This window comes from Phlebotomus papatasi, chromosome 3, assembly GCF_024763615.1.
Source record: "Phlebotomus papatasi isolate M1 chromosome 3, Ppap_2.1, whole genome shotgun sequence".
In the NCBI taxonomy this organism is placed as follows: Eukaryota; Metazoa; Arthropoda; class Insecta; order Diptera; family Psychodidae; genus Phlebotomus; species Phlebotomus papatasi.
The window spans coordinates 71,771,219-71,791,897 of NC_077224.1; the positions used below are offsets into that span (position 1 = coordinate 71,771,219).

The 20,679-nt window shown below is 33.3% G+C and overlaps 2 protein-coding genes across 3 annotated transcripts in view; one reads left to right on the forward strand and one right to left on the reverse strand.

The window, feature by feature from the left end:
- LOC129807695 (nuclear pore complex protein Nup93-1) overlaps window positions 1-20,679 on the reverse strand; it is a 90,872-nt gene that overhangs the window by 2,973 nt on the left and 67,220 nt on the right. Inside the window, exon 4 of the mRNA XM_055857139.1 lies at window positions 1,953-1,995. The gene's annotated coding sequence lies outside the window, so the exon portion shown is untranslated. The remainder of the gene's footprint in view (window positions 1-1,952; window positions 1,996-20,679) is intronic.
- On the forward strand, window positions 31-20,019 carry LOC129807696 (cytosolic endo-beta-N-acetylglucosaminidase). Of its 2 annotated transcripts, XM_055857141.1 has the most exons (5): window positions 31-90; window positions 6,250-6,814; window positions 6,885-7,886; window positions 9,066-9,216; window positions 19,901-20,019. In XM_055857141.1, exons 1-5 carry the CDS (start codon window positions 63-65, stop codon window positions 19,922-19,924), a joined length of 1,770 nt encoding a protein of 589 aa, XP_055713116.1. In that variant the 5' UTR covers window positions 31-62; the 3' UTR covers window positions 19,925-20,019. The 2 variants fall into 2 exon arrangements, with proteins under 2 accessions (XP_055713116.1, XP_055713115.1); XM_055857140.1 differs by lacking the exon at window positions 19,901-20,019 and having other exon boundaries at window positions 9,066-9,758.

Here is a 20,679-nt window from a genome sequence, read left to right on the forward strand (position 1 = left end):
AAGACCTTCAATTACACACACACGCACTTCCCAGGAGACTACACAATCCCACCGCTGACCAAATGGATACAAACTGCGTCCAGGGAGTGGGTGAGTTTCCCAATAATTTGTTATCTGACGTCCAATATTCCACACTCAACTGATAACACGCACACACCCACGGACTTCCGCGTATTGTGCGATTTTCCACGGAGTTTCTCACGCGAACCCTCTATGAAAGAGGAAAAAAATCTCTGACACAGCAGAATGGTCAGATCCTTCTGCGAAATAGAACTCTACACTTTGCACAATATTGGCCTTTTCAGCAATTTCACTTTTCTAACATGAAATGAATCCGTGGGACGTGGAGGAAGTCTGACAGATGCTTCAAAATATTTAATTCCCTCCTCTTTTGCCAAAACACTCTCGTGACGATTTCTCCGATACTTCGTGAACGTTAGAGCTCTCTATCTAACTCAATGACTTCTCTCTGGTCTCAAAATGAGAGAATTGAGAGCAAATTAAAACTGGAACTCTTATTCTCTCAATAATGGTTAATTCAGAGAGAATAATTTTGGCGGGAAAGGTTTAAGTTTAAGTTTAGAATTTAAGGTCTTAAAAACTAAATTTGTAGGTAAAGAACTGAGAATTTCTGTTACCGAAGCACCTAGTGCAGCCTTCAATCTTGTTTAAAATTAGATCAAATCATTGATTTTATACCCTGAACTCCACAGACATAATTATAACAATCGTTTGATTTTAAGTTATAGGGAAAGGCTTTCGCATAGGGTAAAGTGCTCATGCTTTGAATGGTGCCAAGCTGTATAATGACTAAATATTCCCTATGTTTTTCAATAAATATGACTCATTGAGAGAAATCCGAAAAAGTTAAAATAACATTCCGGAAATGTCAATTTTACCCTGCAGTATTGATCCAAAATCGGTGTAAATATTACCCTTTTTAGGTGTATTGGGGGTTCTAGTTACCCTTTTTCATGTTAATATTACCCTTCAAAAGGTGTAAAATTAACATTAAAAAATGTTGATATATTTTTACACCTAAAGTGTTAGTTATGAGGAAAAAAAGTTAATCGCACCCCCTTTTTGTTCTCAGTGATCGCACCTAAGTTTTAAAAACACCAGGGGAAAGTGTCCTGTTTTTAAAATATATTGCGAAGTCACATTTTTTGAGAAACATAGGAAAAATTTAGTCATTATAAAGCTTGGGATCGTGCAAAGCATGGGCACTTTCCCCTACACTAGCTTTGCATGCTTCATATTTACCAAATTCTTATACAGATTCATTAAAGGATTATGGGCAAAATATGAAGTGTTCGAAGCTAGGGTGTGTGCGAAACCTGAAAACTTTCTCCTATAACGACTCCCCACCTCTAAATACTTTAATTCATTCATATACAAAAATTATCTTGAATTTATTCCAAGCTTAGGTTTTCAAGGTCAAAGTTTGAAACTTATCTAGAGAACTTAATATTGAACCATTTGGAATCAATTTGGATTTGTTGGAAATGTCTTGGAATCCCGTACAAACTTGTACCCGATCAAGATTCTGAACCTATCATTGAAACTTTCACGCTCATTTCTTATTTGAGATTTTGATAAAATATCTTTAGGTTATGAAGTGTAAAACCAATAAATAAAACTCGGCGATAAAATCATAAAGAACCGATTATGCGCATATTTAGCTCATTTCCAGTATTGTTTCGAATAAAAGAGCCAGTAAAATACTTCAAGTATTAAAGCCGATGAAAAGCATGTTATTTTTAGTGATAAGCAAATCTAATAGTAAAGTGATATGATTTATAACATCATTATTTTTAATGTAAAGAAAGAGTGAATTAGTGAGTCAGGTCAGGGGTTTTATTCGTGTGACAAAGTGATTTATATCGCACACCTCGCACACCTTGCACACCTATTAACAAACATTTTCAACAATTCATTTTTCTTTAACTTACCTCAATCTCGATCCTTAAGCCCAAAAGTATATCGTTTGATCACCTGGAACACGAAAAATTAGTATCAGTAACAAAAGCTTTTCACTTCCGTAGCATTTTTCTTTACAAATTCAGTATATTTGAGAGAATCTCTTTGAAGTTTTTAAATATTCGTATAAGTTTAAACCTGTCACTAACAATGATAGAATCTTAGGAGGCAATAACACCACATCAAACCGCGGTGGCTTAGAAACAACCTGAAAAAAACTTGAAATAATAATATTTATAACAACCAGGGGTAATATGATAACTTATTTTCGACACTATTGACTGTCGATTCTGAAGAATTTAAACGATAGCAGCACTAGCTGTGACTAATAAAGATATTTATCAACAGTCACATTCTTTTAAAAATGTCGCAATGAATGGCACAACAATGCGTAAAAAGTCGACATTCATTTAATCTAACAGATATAGATATATCGATACTATTGATTCGACAGATGACAGCCAAAAGCCGAAAGCCAAGATACCGAAAGCCAAAATCCCGAATGTTCAAAATCCCGGAAGAGATTAAATTAAATGAAGGAAAATGTTTAGAATAATTTCCCAAGACACAGAAGATTTCCCTTTGCCTCCAGGAAGCGCGAGTGGAATCGTGGGAGTAGCTATGACACTTTTAAGAATACGGGATTTTGGCCCATTCAGGATTTTGGCTTTCGAGATTTTGGCCTATTCGGGATTTTGGCTTTCACGATTTTGATGTTCGGGATTTTGACTTTCGGGATTTTGACTGGGACCCAATTCGACAGTGTCGAAAAGTCGTCATTTCACCCGAGGATTTTCGAAAATGTAGACAGCCTCTACAGTCCATTTGAGAAGAGGTTTACAGTATAGAACCTCTAATCTATTTCATGATTTTGAAATACTTTATGAGCTAATTAGAACTCAATCGAATTTATAGACAGTTTGGTTCATCTAGTAAACTAATCAATATTACTATATTTCAAGTATTTAGTACATTACACAAAATTAAATAATCTGCATATTTTAAACTTATTATAATGATTACAATTAAGGCAATGGGTTATTTTGGACAGCTTTTTAAATCGGAATCAGGAATTTTGATTGAAACATCGGATACAGAAATTAAATTATTGAAGAGATAAAATTATTGAATAGATAAAACTAAATTTTACCCCCTCCAGTTACCAAAATCAAACTTGAAACTAAAATTTATTTATGTCCCCAGTAACTAAAATCTACCCTCCAGTTACTAAAATCATTCTCGAATATTACTTAAAGATCCCTGGTTACTAAAATTTACTAAAATTGACCCTCCAGTTATTAAAAGCAATCCAGAAAATTACTAAAACTAACGTTCCCAAAATACTTAAATTTAACCCCTTGTATTTTCTAAAAGTAACTCCGAAAGTTACTAAATTGAACCCCTTGGATATTCCAAAAGTAATCCCGAAAATTTATAAAATTAATGGTCTCAGTTACTGAAACTTTCCCTTTAGTCAATAAAATCAATCCTTAAAGTTACTAAAGTTTAGTCCCCTGTGTATTCTAAAACCAATCTTAAAAGTTACTAAAATATTACTTCTTGTATATTCCAAAACCGATCCTGACAGTTACTTAAATTTATCCCTTGGATATTCTAAAAGCAATCCGAAAGTTAGTAAAATTAACCTTCCAGCTATAAGCCACGGGGCTTTAAGACAAAGACTTGTCTAAAAGGATGGGTTTCCAACGGGACGAATTTGGATCCCCGTTTTAGGCATGGCTTAACACAGCTATCAAAATTAACCTTCGAGTTACTAAAATTAAACCCCATAGGTTAAAAAATTGATCCCCTCGATATTCTAAAAGCAATTCTGAAACTTACTAAAATTAACGTTCCAGCTCGAGTTACTAAAACTGATCTTCTCGATGTTTTCAAAATAACCCTAATTTCAACCACTATTAATCTATAATATTTTAAATTTATGTATATAATGATTTTAGAACCTTTTTGTCCGCCAGTTATCTTTAACTAATCTTACACAGAATTTTTTTTTTTTTTTGAAGTATCCAGATTCAATACCCGTGGTATTGATTTAAATACCAAAACTGTTATAAATTTTCTCAAAAATAGATTGAAAATGGATTGATTTTTAATTCTGAAATAAATTCAAGAAATATTTGAATTGTTTCTAGGACATTGTGGCATTAATTTTCTAAAATCCATTTTCTAGGAAAAAATAGTATTGATTCTACCTAAAATTGGTATTGAGTTTTAGAAGTAGTAGAATTAATCTTATCTCACTGCAGTATTGAATTTTGGAAGTCCATTTTTAGGAGAAAATTGGGAATATGATGCTCCGGTATTGATTTTATCCCATTGAGGTATTAATTTTAGGGCGTTGTGGTATTGATTCTATCCCTTTTTGATATTGATTTTACGGTGTTCCGGTATTGATTCTATCCAATTTTGGTATTGAATTTAGGACGTTTTGGTTATGATTCTATCCCATTACGGTATTGAATTTAGGGTATTGCAGTACTGTTTCTATCCCATTTGGAGTATTGAATTTACGGTTTTTTCGGTATCGATTGCAACCCATTTTGGTGTTGATTTTATCCTACTTCGGTATTGATTTTTGGGTGTACCGGTACGGATTTTAGGGTGTTCTGGTTGAGGTATTGATTTTATGACTCATCTTTATGATTTATTTTATGACATATTTTTAATATCCACAGCCAGTTAGACAATTTCTAGTAATTTGACCTAAAATCAAGAAATCGTATAACTTGAAGCAAGTTTCATCCGACTTTTAGTATGGTTTAAGTAAAAATTTTCTTAATTGTTGTCGAATATTTCTCTGCTCACCAGACTTGTTATCAGGATTTATATAGTTATTGATATTTTTTGTTAATTTTTTTTTTGTAGTTTTTTTTTAGTATAAAAAACATCCACTTTTCCAAACAGCCTTTTGGCTCGGAAGTGGTTTTACTACTCTCTCTTATGTCTGGCCTATTCCCAATGTAATTGTAACAATGACTTTGTAACAAATAACATACAGTCTGTGAAAGGACGTTTCCATCGTTTAGTCCTGGAGACTGGAATCAACGCTAAGACGGCGATGGACGCATGGGAAGGGGGGTAAAAAGACGTAATGAGATGAAAATAAATTGAATTGAATTGAATTGAATTGAATATAGTTCACCAAAGTTTATGCCCTAGACACACTTATGACTTAAGCCGAGAGACGACTTAGTGGAAAATGATAGAAATGTAGTTTGGCGATTATTTCTAATATAATTACGCTAAGCTGTCTCTCGGCTAATCCTCAGGTCTGTCGAGGCCCTTACTTTAAACCAAAGTTTAGATTTTTGAAATCAAGTAATATTATGGAATGTATAGCAGCATATCCACTGAATCTTGAAGAATTTTTTTAATTTATAAAATTGAAGATAAAGTCTGATTAATTATGAAATGAGAGAATCAGAAGATAATCTCCTTAGACAATTTTTTATTGATATCTTGAGAATTTGATAAATCGCAATCAAATAATTAAATGACTCATTTCTTAAAATTCTATTTAGTCTCCAATCTTATCTTGAAAATTGCTACCCTATCACCCGCCAAAGATTTCTCTATAATACACAAAATTGTAATTAGCCTGATAAGAGACAAAAATGTAATTCAACATTTTCTCTTACAATCTCTTGCGATAGAGCATAGATTGCGGGATTTTCATACTGGACGCTAACAAACATTTCTCCACACAAATAGTCGGTGAAAGAGAGCGTTGCGCAGAAGAAAAGTGGCAAAAATATTTGTATTAAAAAAAAGTTTTCCTAACTGCCCATGGCACAAATTCCCGCGCGGAAAAAGTACCGCACTTCTAATGGAAAATTTTCTTCTCTGGGGAACTCCCGGAAATCACAAATGAATTGATAGTGCGAACTGCAGAGAAGAGTATTCCAATTAAACCACATTTTATCACACGCATTTTGCTGTTGTGAGCTTCCTCAACTCAACATCCAGAAACATTTTCTGGACTTAGGATAGTTAGTGTGAAATATTTGATTGAATTGTAATCCGTTAAAAAGAAATTTGAATTTGGAGAAAAACGCGGTAGGCGTTGAAACAATGGTAGTCTGTGAAAATTATGCAACTGTGAAGGCAGTGAAAATTTAATTGAATAAAGAATTCAACTATTATCTACATTTTCCAAATAATTTACAGTTAGTTTGTTGGGAGCTTTTGTGGAAAGTAGAGTGCTTTGGAAGAATAACAAAATTGTAAAAAAGGGAATCATGATTGCAGATGGAGTTGAGTGTCATCCATTGACATCAAATGCCGAGTTATTTAGCTTCCGACGCAATCCAATCAAGTGGAATGAACTTGTGGAGCCACTGGCACCTAGGAGTAGACCTAGGAAACTGGGAGATGCATTTGGGATGATGTCCTTTATGGATCCACCTCAGCAGGAGTATATGATGGAGGATAAGCGGCCGGAAGTATTGGTGTGCCACGATTTGGCGGGAAACTATCGAGCGGATAGATTTGTGGATGGGGCTGAGAAATGGGATGACTACAGATTCTACCATTGGGCTGGAATTGACTACTTCTGCTACTTCAGTCACAACTACATCACCATCCCACCTCTTCAGTGGATTAACGCTGCCCACAGACATGGCGTTAAAGTTCTCGGAACTTTTATCACAGAATCCGGCGCTGGGGAAAAAATTATGGCAGAAGTCCTGCAATCTGAGGACAATATGATACGTGTCGTTGATGAACTAGTCTTCATCACCAACCACTGCCAATTTGACGGATGGCTCATTAACATCGAATGCCAGGTCATCCCGGAAAAGATTCCCTTGCTCAAGTGAGTTTACACTCAGAAAAAATTGATTGAACAATGCACACAAATCACTAAACATAACCTTACTTTTCAGGCAATTTGTAAGTTACCTAACTGGAGAGATTCGTAGGACTGTGGGGGGCCTAGTTGTCTGGTATGACAGCGTCATTGAGAATGGAACGGTTCTCTGGCAAAATGAGATAAACTTCAAGAATAGTAGCTTTTTCGAAGTCTGTGACGCCATTCTCCTCAACTACAACTGGAATGAGAAAAATCTAGACGACACCGAAGGATTTCTGTCCCTAAAGTACCCTGGGCGGAAGAAAAATGTTTTCGTTGGAATTGATGTGTTTGGCAGAGGACAAGTGGCTCAATTCAAAACCCACGAAACTCTCGAGAAAATTGCAAAAAGAGGCCTGAGCATTGGATTATTTGCCATTGGGTGGACCTTTGAGGCCATGCAGAATGATTCCGTAGACATTTTTTCAGAACGTGGCAATACAGAATGCAATGAGGCCTTCTTCCGTCGGAACAATCGCTTCTACGCATCGTTCTGGAACTACCTGTATACCAGTGGACCCTGCGAGCTTCCATTCTACACATCTTTCTGCGTAGGATCCGGACTAGTGAGGAGAGAACTCGGAGTGATAGTTTCGTCATCTCCTTGGTTCAATCTCCGCCTTCAGCAACCTCAAATGTCTACTCCAATTGATCACACCTACATAGAACATCATTTTGAGGACAGTTTTGACGGAGGGTCCTGCTTAAGAATCACGAGCGTCTCTCCGAGAGTCTATCGACTATTCTGCGTGGATTTCAACTGTACAAATGACATTTTGTTCTCATTCGCTCTCAAAAGGAGCAACAAGGATATCGATCTCGATATTATACTATTTATTGTTGATGCTACGACTGAAAAACGTTGCCGAGTTGTCTTGGCTGAGGATTTCTTGTACACAGAAAGGGTCACATGGCCTGGAAATTGCAGCATGAAGCCTCTGATTGAGGATAATTTACTACACGTGCAGCATTTCTTGAACAGATCCAATGAGAAACACATTCCAGTAAGGAGTGATATAAATGGATGGGAAACAAGGTGAGTTTTTCATTATAAAATATAATAAGGTTTAAACTAACCCTTGCAAGTGCTTAATCTAACCTCTAGAAAAGTTTTTCTATGAATTTGGGGTTTTGCTATTATACCAAAGTGTTCATAAATTCACATTTTGTATTCCTCAATTAATTTTGAGCCGTTTATATGAAAAGGGGTCGCGAATTTAGGACACTTAGGCTAACCTTCCACACCTCATGATTAGAAAAGAGAAAAGGTTTGAAGAAGATTCAGTTCAGAATAAAAATCCTTTTTCTGTATTCTACCCATTTATTTTCTGTCCTTTGAACAGGAAAGGCCGTCATAAATAATTTCCCACGCTCTTATTAAGCAATTCCCTCAGATTTAACTTATCGTTTAATAAATTCAATCATGCGTGTTTAAAATAACACCAGAAAATGCTTAATCTAGTCTTCAGGAATAATACCTCAGGAAGACGATTTTTCTGAGTGTACACTGACAGAGATAGAAATCCGAAAAAGTTAAAATAACATTCCAGAAATGTTAATTGTACCCTGCATTATTGATCCGAAATCGGTGTAAATATTACCCTTTTTAGGTGTATTAGGTGTTAAATTAACCCTTTTCATGTTAATTTTACCCTTAAAAAGGTGTAAAATTAACATTATAAAATGTTGATATATTTTTGCACCTAAAAAGTGTTAAATTTACGAGGAAAAAAAGTTAATCGCACCCTCTTTTTTTTCTCAGTGTAAAAAGGGAAATCTGAGTAGAAAGATCAAGGAAAGACAATAAAACATCATTTATTTCCAATTGATTCTAACAATTACCTGATTTGGTACGATCCAACTTTAGATAAGTTGAAAGAGTAACTGTTGTTTGATCGTTTTTCTGGACTTTAATTTTTAAACCAACAGCCGTAGAACTCTCGCAATATCCGTGCTTGTGCGCTCTTCTGGCTCTTTTCTTTCTTTCTAAATAGTCTACTCAAACTTTTGGCTTAGAAGCTTACGCACTGAAGTTTGATCAGCCATTGCAATCATATAGATATTCATAGTTCCAATAGGTATCCAGCAACATTTTTTTACAAATTTTCTTAATCTAACCCCTATAAGTGCTTAATCTAACCCCAAAAATTGTTAAACAAAAAATTGGGGTTTTCTGAATATAAAATTTGGACTTTTCGGTTACTTTTTCAAACAGATTCTACTACCTGAGCTTCGATTCAACCGTTGTACCTCATATTATTGACATTGGAGTGCGTATTCGAGGGCAACCATTCGGAGGACATTGGATAAATCTAGGGGCAATTGGAATCCATGCAGGAGTAATTAATAACCTCGAATACGAGAAGGTGAGTGATGAATTTTCCTCTCAAAATCAATGATTTGATAAACCTACTGACCTGAAAAGTGCTCAGCAAATGGAAAATTGTATTTGCGAGACTTTTTTTTGTGTGTACTTATGCATATTGACTTGGTTATTTACACAAACGATCAACAATTCTTATTTTGTGGTGGCTAAATGTATTTCAATATGAGAATCGCAGTAAATTAGAAATCGAGTTCTTTTTCTCTGACTCTAACCACAATTTGCCACAAAGTAAGATTCAGAGAAGCGTTTGAAAAATACACACCGGTAAACTGTTGACCCATAAAAGAATTAAGAAAACTCTTTGAGAGAAGAAGAACTCAGACCAAAATTAATCATGAACGGTCTGCCAGACAGAGAAATAAAGAAGTATATTATGCAATTAAATATGCAATTAGTATGTGATTTATAGAATTTCTATTTAATATTAATGCGAGTACATCCATACAAAAATGCTCCGGATACATAACAAAATCGTGGGTGTTTCTTTTTGTCAGTGGAAGAAAAAAAATATTAAGTTAAAAACAATGGTTTAATTCACACACTTTGGCTGACAAAAATATCATCCCAAAAAATCTTATTGCTATGGATATTACACGAGAAGCTCTAAATGAGATGGATATCGCAATCTGAGAAAATGTGTCTCAGTGAGAAAAAAAAAATTATATCACTTTTGTATTTTCTGTGTTTCTGACCCATTTTCCTGCACCAACTACATGTTTTGCATCACTTTTCTGCAATATTTGTGGTTTTTTTTTTCTTTCTAACCTCAACCAACACAAATAATTTGCAAATGATGCCCTAGAATTGCAAATATTTTCCCTCAATCGCCATTGTTAATTCAATTTTCACTCTTTCTGCTAATTTGTCAATATCTCTCACATCACATTCATCATCTATTCTCCTCTTCATTTATCACACATTGCCTATTCAATATCTCTGCAAATGTTCAACATTAAAACACATCACTCAAGAGCATCATCAATGACCATCAAGAGGCTATTCACTTGAGGTTTACATGAAGTATTGTAAGATTCAGGTGCAACTCAATATGTTTTAAATGCGAAGCATACAAGAAACAATAAGTGAAAAGAGGTCGAACCTACGATTTAATGTATTCAAAGAGAGTTTTCATCTATTTATGAACTTTTTCAATACTACTTAAATGGGTTTGCAACTGGTTAAAATTTAATTTAGGATTGCACTGAGAAAAAAATTGGGGTGCGATTAACTTTTTTCCTCATAATTTTGACACTTTTTAGGTGTAAAAATATATCAACATTTTTTAATGTTAATTTTACACCTTTTTAGGGGTGAAATTAACATGAAAAAGGGTAACTTTAACCCCCAATACACTTAAAAAGCATAATATTTACACCGATTGCGGATCAATACTGCAGGGTAAAATAACATGAAAAAGAGTAACTTTAACCCCTAATACAAATAAAAAGCATAATATTTACACCAATTTCGGATCAATACTGCAGGGTAAAATTAACATTTCTGGAATGTTATTTTAACTTTTGGGATTTCTCGCAGTGTGGCTAAAAAAGTATTTTCCAGATTGGTTTTGACTTTGAAATTCAGAATATGAAATAGATCCATAGATCGTTCTGTTTTTTTTTCGTCGTATGCGTATCTTCATACTGACACTTTGTTAGATGATAAAGTTCGTAATTTTCTTGTAAAATTGTTTTTCTTGCCTTTACGGTTAGAATGTAAAATTTGGAATTCCGGGCAAATCAATTTAGAGTTCAGAGAACTGTCTAAATACTGAATTCAAATTCATTTACACAATCTTCAAATCAAAGTATTTCAAAACTGGAGAATTACTAAATAATAAGCGATTTATCAACAAAGTCTAGAAACAGAATTTCCAAAATTGTTTATCCGGAATTCTCCGTTATCCCCCGAATTCCAAATTTTACTCTAGCACAATCCAATAATGGTAGACGGACACAACTAATGAATTATCCCAATTTAATATTCGGTACTTTCGGAAGATTATCAGAATTAGCTTAAAATATCAAGATAATTCTTTGTAAATTAAAGGAATAATGGGAAAAATAATAATAATTGTTCTTCTCTTGTGAGTGTCGAAACTTTACTACGGTTTTCGAACTTGAGAAAGAATTTAGAATAGAATTTTCTATGTTTATAATAATACGAATCAGTGACAATTTCAGAGAAATTGACTATTAAACATTCAAAAATTGATCCACCGGTCGAGTCAGGGCAGGGCATTTCATCTTATACATAGGGGCTTCAAATAAACCTTACGTGCCTACAGACTACAAATCATATCATACTCTCTATATAGAATATTAATCCAAACTCCAAACTAATTAAGGATTTTGACCCTGAACAGATCTTGCTCTACCGATTCAGAGGTAGATTGATTTTCTTAAAAAAATAGCTTATAATAATATTTTCCTTGACGATAAGCTCCAGTTTTAAGGTTATTAATTCCATGGATAAATCAATATAGCTTAAATCCCTTAAATCCGGCTCGATGGACCAATAAATGTTGACTATTCATAAGAACGAATCAGTAAGAAGAATGTCAAAAGGACTGAATACAGTGCTCTCCTATATTCCGGTGATTGAGATCGAATACGGACAGATAAAACTTACACGATAAAGGGGATTTTATTTTTTTTATTTTTCATGAGTTTCATCGCTCTCACCCGAATATCGGAGTGTAGATGCAATATTGGAATAGGAATATCAGAATGTAGATGCATCTACACCAGAGGTGTGCAAAAACCGTTGAAACAGAATAAACGTCAAAATAAGTTTGTTCTAGTAGCGTTCTGACCATTGACTTACATGTTTCATTTGACGTTTATTCGGTTTCAACGGTTCTTGCACTCCTCTGATCTACACGATCTACTCTACACAGAGCTCTCCGATATTCGAGTGAATATCAAAAAATCCCCCTTCTTGCATATATTCTTATCCTTAATTTTCGATCCCAATCACCCGAATATCGGAAAGCGCAGCGTTCATTAGTCTATTAGAGTATTAAACCCCTTGGTAAAGACGTAAAAAAGGACAAAATGAAAAAAAAAACAAAAAATCGAGCCTGCTTTATTTGAACTTATGGCTGGAATTGGTTCTTTATAATAGCTCTCTATAATCAAATGAGAGATGATAATAGATTGTCGAGATTACCTTTTGCAGGGAACAGACTTTCAGCAAAATTATTCAGAAGTACACATTTTACACACATCCGCTCGAGTAAGACAAAATGCGTTCTCATAGCAGTATATCACATGGTTATTTTTCCGCAGAATTCTCGTATAATCATTCTTCGATTCACTAAATATGTTATTGATTTTGCGAAATGTCGATTTATATTGATTTTTGCAATGAAATTTATACCTTTTTTAAGAGCTCACTCAAGCACCTTTCGCTATCTTCTTTTTTTCTGAAGTGAAGTTAGCAGCGCAACTTCCACATCCTCTCACAGTGTCGTCCAGTTTTTTTTACGACCATTTTCGAATTCTTTCGTTAAGATTCTTCGAAGTTCTCATGTTCTCATTCTTCGCAATATTTGAAAGTAGATTTTGCAAATTACAAAATGGAAATCATAAGATGTAAATATAGTGTAAATATGTATATGCAAAAATACTAAGTATGAATTTTTACAATTTCAGTTTAATTTTAAAATATTTTATGATCACGTTTTTAGTTTTTTTCGTTTTGAAAATGGAAATTTTTACTGGACTTTTGAATTATATGTTCACTGACCAAACATGTTTATTCCTTAAATTTTCAAGTAACTTTTATTGGATCTTTTCGGTCACTCGCCTTATTTTGATCGAAGTCAGTAGCCCCTTGCTGGTCATTGAGAGCTTCATCATGCAAATAATAGAGATTGAATCTCACAACTTTGTCCACATAAACGACCCTTTAGCATTTGCGCAAGATTCCAGTCACGATAATTTTTGTGTAGAAAATGCATTTAAAAAAAACATGCAGACAATTATTCAAAAATTATTTAGCAATGTTCTTTTTGACTCAAACAACAATTAACAAGGTTGGAAAGAAGGTGAAGAAGCAGCAACATTTCAAATCAATTTTAATGATTTCAGACGTTTTAAGTGTTTGAAAGATGGATTCTGAGGAGAAAAAAAACTAAAGAAAATTAATGGTAAAATATTATGAAGAAATTATTGAAGTCAAGGATTTTTAAATTATCAATAAATAATCAGTTGCAGTAGGAAATTTTGGAGAAAATTGCAGACTTATCAAGGGAAAATAAAGAGAAATCAGATTGATCTTGAATGAGTTTATTTCGTGTGAAATCGTTATCGTCAATTTGAGATAAAGGAACTTCTCTGTGCCCATTTATTTACCTTCGGTGTCTGAGCACGAAACACTCTGTGAAGTCAATAGCAAATACTTTAGAGGGAATTTGCTTGAAACAAAAGAAATTAATTCCAATAGAAGCGGAAAACCGGCAAGAATGAAAATGGGCAAAAATTGTGTGTCCTGGTTGAAGAATTTAATTTCCAGTCGCGTACGGAAGTTATTCATTCCGAAGCACCTTCTTTGGCACAAACAATTGTCTTATAATTTGCATGTCAGCGACATCAAACCCGAGGAATTTCTCTTCAATTATCAATCAATTAGCGCAATGGCTTAAAACACACTTTTTTTGACCATCTTTTTTTATTATTTCTTACACTTGGCATTCAGCTGTGCCAGTGCCTTAGAAATCTTTCTTGCAGACTCTTTGAGAGACAACTTCTTCGAGACGAAAACGATTCGATTTATTCCAACAATGTGGTCATCCTTGACTTTAAATTTCAAAACACAACATCGTACAACTCACAATATTTTAAGATTTGTGGCTTGTATAAACCCATAAGCTCGAAGATTAATGTAGGTGTAAAATTTCAGTGTGATATTCAATGGAATATCATTAGGATTTTTTGAAGCTCAATTCTGAGCAATATGCTAAATATTCTGCTGAACAAAATATGATTCAAAATATCAAAAAGATTCTACACAGTGAAAATTACAAAAGTTTTGTAGTTCATTTAAATTGCATAAAATAAACATGCAAATTCATTTCGTTTTTTTACGTTGATAGGGTCGAAGGAACAGCTTTTCGACAGTGAACCCCAATTACACTTTTGTCAAAATGTTGAAATTTATTTAATGCATCCAATTAATTCTAAGTAATATAACGTTTTTTTCACTAATCTGCGTTTTTCGATAAGCATAAGTGTTCGAATTTCATATTCCAAATGATACATATTGGGGTGTCAATAAGTCCTGACACGAGTTCTTAAAGTGTCAATAGGTGTTCCTTTCACCCTATATATCGCTCCTTGGTAATTACAAGGGGCCAACTCACTTTTTGGCGATTTTGAGGTTTTAATGCACTCAGACAGAGAATTTAATAAAATTTCAGATGATATGAGTCAATAAATTTCGTTATTAGAAAAGTTTTTCAAAATTTTACTCTTTATGATTGCTTGCGCGGTTTCGTTTAAAGTCAAGGGGCACAAAACAGATTTATCGTTCAAATTTTTGTGAAACAATGGACTAACTCAAGCAAGATGATCCCGTGTCATTCTAATTTCTTGAAAATTTGCGCGTCATTTAGAATGACAAAGAGCTAACTCATAAAAAAACATATTTTGAAAGGTAAAAATATGTATGTTTCCATGTTTATAACAATGTTCATACAAATAGAAAAGAATTAAATTGTTTTTAATAACATACTTAATTGAGATAATTATTTATACAAAGTTGAATCTTTCATGCTGTCTCCTGAAAAATGGCTCAGATTGAGTTGGCCCCTTGTAATTTCCAAGGAGTGATATGTTTATCTTAAATTGAAATTGTTGTGACGTGCAAAAGAAAAAGTAGAAACTTATGGCCTCTACACACTATAGGAAGAATTTCTTTAAAAAATGCTTCTTTAAAGACATTTAGACGTTTATGCCTTGTAGGCAGAAACGTCAGAATTTTTTTTAAAAAAAGGCAATTTTTGACGAAAATTGCTTCTAGTGTGTAGACACCTTTAAAGAGTATAAGATATTATTTATACAAGCGAAACATTTGAGAAGAAAAATGAGGAAATTTTTGATTTCGTGAAATTTTCGAGATTTAAAGTAAATCGTACACCTTAGTGTAAACTTTGGAATTTCGAACTATGCAGAATACCGAAGAAATCGATTCTGAATTTACACATTAATTAACAAGTAATGATTTAGTAATTCTGCTATTCCAGAATGCTACGAAAATAGTGTAATTGATCTTTTTATTATGTTTTAAGGAAGGAGTCCGAAATCTAAATTGGTTCATCCAGAATGCTGTATTGTCCGAAATTCCAAATTTTATCCTATAACTGAGAGAAATCTGGAAAAGTTAAAATCACATTCCGGAAATGCTAATTTAACCATACGCTATTGATTCGAAATCGGTCTAAATTTTTGCTCCATTTCTTATCCGGGGTTAAAGTAACCTTTTTAATGTTAATTGTACCACTAAAATGCTGTAAAATTCACAGGAAGAATGTTGATATATTTTCACACCTGAAAATGTTACCGTTATGATGAAAAAAAAACTAAACGTACCCACTTTATTTTCTCAGTGTATATACACAGAAATAAAAGATTTATTGAGAGGTTTCTTCTTCTCTTTTTATATCTTCTAGTTTTTAACTCAACAAACCTTGGAGGTAAAGGGCCTAATTTTTTTTTTAATTTTCTTATCCAATCACAAACAGATAAATAGTTATAATAATAATAATAATTCCAAAATATTTAATTATTATAAATGATCCTTTACTATACAAAAAAAATATTCGTAAAATTGTTCATAAATCGTGTAACGCACTAAAACGTTCGTAAATGTTTGTAATTGTTCAAAAAAATTGTGACATGATAACTTGCCTACTTTCTTTGTTCTTGCACAAACATTTGTTAGTAAATTTTTGTTTGTCTGGTAAACCTTTACGAACACATGACAAAATTTGACGAATTTTTTGAGTATTTACAAACAATTATGAACAAATGTTTGTAAAAGCACAAGACAGAGGTCGTCAAGCGATTAAGTAACGAACAATGTTTGTGAAAAAACTACAAACTTTTGCTAACTTCTAGGTGGGTTAGGGGAATGTAGCCATGGTTCGCACAGTGTGAACCTTCAAACGATGTGAATTTTCTCTTTGTTTGCAAAGAGCTGACTTATCATTTCTCATCTCGTCTCTATAGCTAAGAAATTACGAACTAGCTCTTTGTAAACAAAGAGAAAATTTGCGTTATTTGAAGGTTTACTTTGTGCCAACCATGTCAACATTCCCCTATACTATTTGCAAGTATTTCGTAAGTCCCCAGTGGAAATTTACACACAGTTATGAACAATTTTTTCCAATTTTTTTCTATGTAGGTAGACACTTTAATATTGCATACACTCTTTGATTAAAATAAAACAGAACTAAATAAACTCTGTTATTTTAATGATAACAGAGTGACTTGCAGTCGGTTACCTCCAAAGTTTGAAACTGATCTAACTTTTTTTCGTTAATTTAATGAGCTACTGTAGATGCAGGTGACTTTGCCCTTCAGGAGCAACTAATTGCTCTTCTGTTGCTCGTAAACTTTTCTTTAATTTTAGCATTTAAGGATAATCTTTACCGATTCAATCTACCATGACAGATCAGTGAAGAACATCTTCAAGTGTTAGAATTAAAAAAAAGTTTACGAACAACAGGGGGTCCAAGTATCCCGCATCTACAGTATTTACCTTATAATCTGAGGTTCGTAGCTGCATATTCGGTTTACAATTATTCTAAATTACCGTAAGTGCAGCTGATCTTGTCCCCTCCGGGTGACTTTGACCCCTTTCTGTTCGTAAGCTTTCCTTTAAATCTAATGTTTAGGAACGGTTCTTACCGATTAAACATGGTAGATAGAATCGGTAAAGCCAAAGACTATCCTTAAGTTCTAGTAGTAAAGAAAAGCTTACGAACAGGATGGTGTTAAAGTCACCTGCAGGGGACAAAGTCATCCACACCAACGGTACAAATTCTGTTGTAAAATTACGAACCCTTTTACAAAAATTTATTTAAGTATCAGTTAAGTTCATTTGAAGATTTTTATAAGGATCTTACAAAACTTGAACTCATTTTTACAAACTTTATTTTCTAAGAGAGCCAATCCGGATTGTTCTTCTTTCGAATCTCTTAAAGTCTGTCTGCGCTTTTTGGAACTTAAAGAAATATAAAAATTTATTATGTAATATTAGGTTTTACCATTTATATTTAGAAGATTCTTATTAAACAATTTTTTGAATTTGAAATTAATTTATATGAAAAAATCGTTAACTTTTCAGTTGAAATAGAATATCATTCTTTTTACTGGGGTCAAAGAATGACTTCTTCGACAGAAATGTATTTAATCTATTTATCAAGTAAAATGTAAGTAAGTGATATAACGCTTTTTCTATAACCTATCTGTTCCTATAAAGAGAAATTTTCAAACGTGTTTTAACCCAAATGGTACTGAGAGTGTCAATAGGTATGGCATGACAAATTCTTAAAGTGGTAATGGTAGGTGTTCCTTTCACCCTATATTATACGTAATCTGTTTCAGATTATCATGTCGATTTCCTCTTGCTTAATTGAGACGCTCAGAGCAAAAGTAGACCGTTTTAATAGGGAAATGCATACAAAGGAGACCACTCTTGCTCTGAACGTCTCAATTATTATTAGAGTTTTGTTTCAAATACTTATAATTCTATTAGTCATATTCACGATTTTAAAATAGTATACAGGTCTTCTAAATAAGTAGTACGCAGAGTCTTCATCTGATGATGAGAAGTGACTTGTCGAAGTATCCTGTGAAAATAAAAAGTAGTGCATTTTTGTGTCTTTTCCCGGACGTTAGTTCTCCAAAGCACTTTGATGCCCTGAAGAAGATCCCATCTAGGATCGAAACGTTGGCAAAATAAAGTCAAATTTAAGAACAAAAGATCAGATCGAATTTCCCACTCTGACTTCAGCTAAAAAAGCAGATTTACAATTCACGGTTCACTTGGACTGTCGATCAGCTGATCGCGGTTACAGACTGGAGATCATCAGCCGATCATGATGACAAATCGGCGCTGATTAGCCGATCACAGTGACAGATCGGCCCTGATCAGCCGATTCCAGTGACAAATCGGCACCGATTTTTCACTCACGATTCTCTCAAAATTCTACTTACATACCCCTTGCACTTTTTTTTCTAAAATTTCGCCTCTTTTCTTTAGGAATAAGTTTTTCGCATAGAGTAGTTAAAAATTACAAGATCTTGCGTCATATTAACTCTCCGCCTCAGAGAGATTCTCTGGTGTGGGTAGAATAATTCTGTGAACTACATCGTCAGTGACACGCTAAGAGATTGATTAAGATTCTGATAAATCTAAAGAGACATTTTTACCGTTCCACACGTTTTTCTCTTCTTCTTACATGCCACAAACGCCAAACAATGTTGTGATGTCGTGCACTAATTTTCGGTCAAAGCTTTTTTTTTCCAACAAAAGCTGTAAATCATTAAGAGAACTCTCAAAGATCTGCAGAAATCATTTAACACCAATCAATTTTTATCGCTCAAGTTTTTCTCTTCCTCATTGCCATAGAAAAAAAAACACTGCAATAAATTTCTACATAATCAATCGTGAGACTAATATGTGAAATAATTAAAAAATAAGATAATTAAAATTAGAAATGGTGTTTGAAAAAAATGAAAAGTGCAATTGAATATGGTTTGAAAAATGGACTCATTTGATTGGTATTGAATGCAATTAATCACTTTATGAATTGAAAATAATTTGTTATGTAGTCTTTTCACCTCCAAAATGTTTGTTAGTTTTAAACTTTCCATTTTAATTTCCCTCTCAAGATGCCACAAAAATAGTGTCTCTTATTTTATGCGATATGCTCTTCACGTTCAAGTTCATGATGAAATTTTACGTATATCAATTGAAGTTTCACATTCATAAACTTCATATTTAAAAAAAAGAAGTGTATGGAGTGTATAAAAATAGAAAATTGCTATATTTCCTATTAGCATATTGTTTATTTGGTATTGTTTGAGAGCAGAGAGAGTGAGAAAATTTTCTTTTTTTCCCGAAGAGAAGCATCAATTCCTATAATTTATTTATTGCACAGAGTGCTTTTTATATAAAAACACACGCACACATTTGCCAATAAAGATATGAATAATGTAAATGCCCGGGGAGATTATGGTATGAATGGGAGACTTGGAGGAGAAGTAAAAACTTGTGGCAAAAGCAGTGAAAGAAGTCAAACCACAAGAGAACTGAAGAAGAAATATAAAAAAAATGATCAAACCACTTTCTTTTGCAAAGTGCTTTCTCTAAAATCGATTTGATGCCATGAAATACAGGTTTATGCGACAAGACATAAAGGTGGAGATTTTCAAAGAAATGCACTGATAGTGGATGGTAAAAAAAAGAGCCAGTGAAAACATCAACCGTATAAATTGTGCTTTGATTGAGATGTTGAATAACATTGGACATTCTTTTTGAAAACCAGGAAAAACATAGATACACAATTTATGGGCACAGATCGCATAAATTGCTGCAACTTCCAAAGAGAAATGAAGTCTCTGAACTTGCTAACTATTCCAATTTTATTGCAGATCGAGCGTGATCAATTTGTGTAAAAAGAGCAAGGCATTTAGAGCATCCATCGAAGCCAAGTACAGGAAGATTATGGAGAAATTTTTACTACCTATAAATATAAATATCCACAAGCAAAGCATTTTTTTACGATGACTCACTGCATGTTTTTTTTATTTAAGTTAAATCCTCTATTTCCGTCTCAAAAGTGACAACAAGTGTGCGTCTCTTGAATTCCCAACAAGGTACCATACGTGAGGTAATTTTAGGTACACTTCAGAAATTGCTTGAAAAAAAAAAGTTTGAAAGATTTGGGTTGAGAAGCATTCGGAATTTGTGCAGAAATTTATTGTATTTCTTGAGTGTTGAGTCCTAATTATGGTAAGAAAGGTAAGTTAATACTTGAATGCATTATTTTTACAAAAAATATTCCAATATTATAGTTTCAAAATTAATTAGAAAATGATATTATAAAGACAGCCAAGCGAAAAAAATTGGTTTATATAGGAGAGATTCTGAAGAAATTCGCTGATGTAGAAATAAGTACATGTCCTCTACAAGCTTTTTGATCTTAATTAACATCTTATATTTTAACTGGCATCATGCTTCGTCATTTTTAAAATCAATACTGCATTAAAGATCTTCAAAATGTCACAATTGTCTAATAACTATTTTTTGTAAAATTTGCCACGAATAAATAGTTCAAAAATTAAAAGAATACTCAATCTATTTTAGAAAATATCAACTAGATAATTAGATAGATAAATTTATTCATCAAAAATGCTTTCGAATTAAGTAT

Coding starts and splice junctions, on each gene's coding strand:
- LOC129807696 (XM_055857140.1), top strand. CDS start 63: ATGGATACAAACTGCGTCCAGGGAGTGG. Junction 91..6,249: donor AAACTGCGTCCAGGGAGTGG/GTGAGTTTCCCA, acceptor TCATGATTGCAG/ATGGAGTTGAGTGTCATCCA. Junction 6,815..6,884: donor GAAAAGATTCCCTTGCTCAA/GTGAGTTTACAC, acceptor CTTACTTTTCAG/GCAATTTGTAAGTTACCTAA.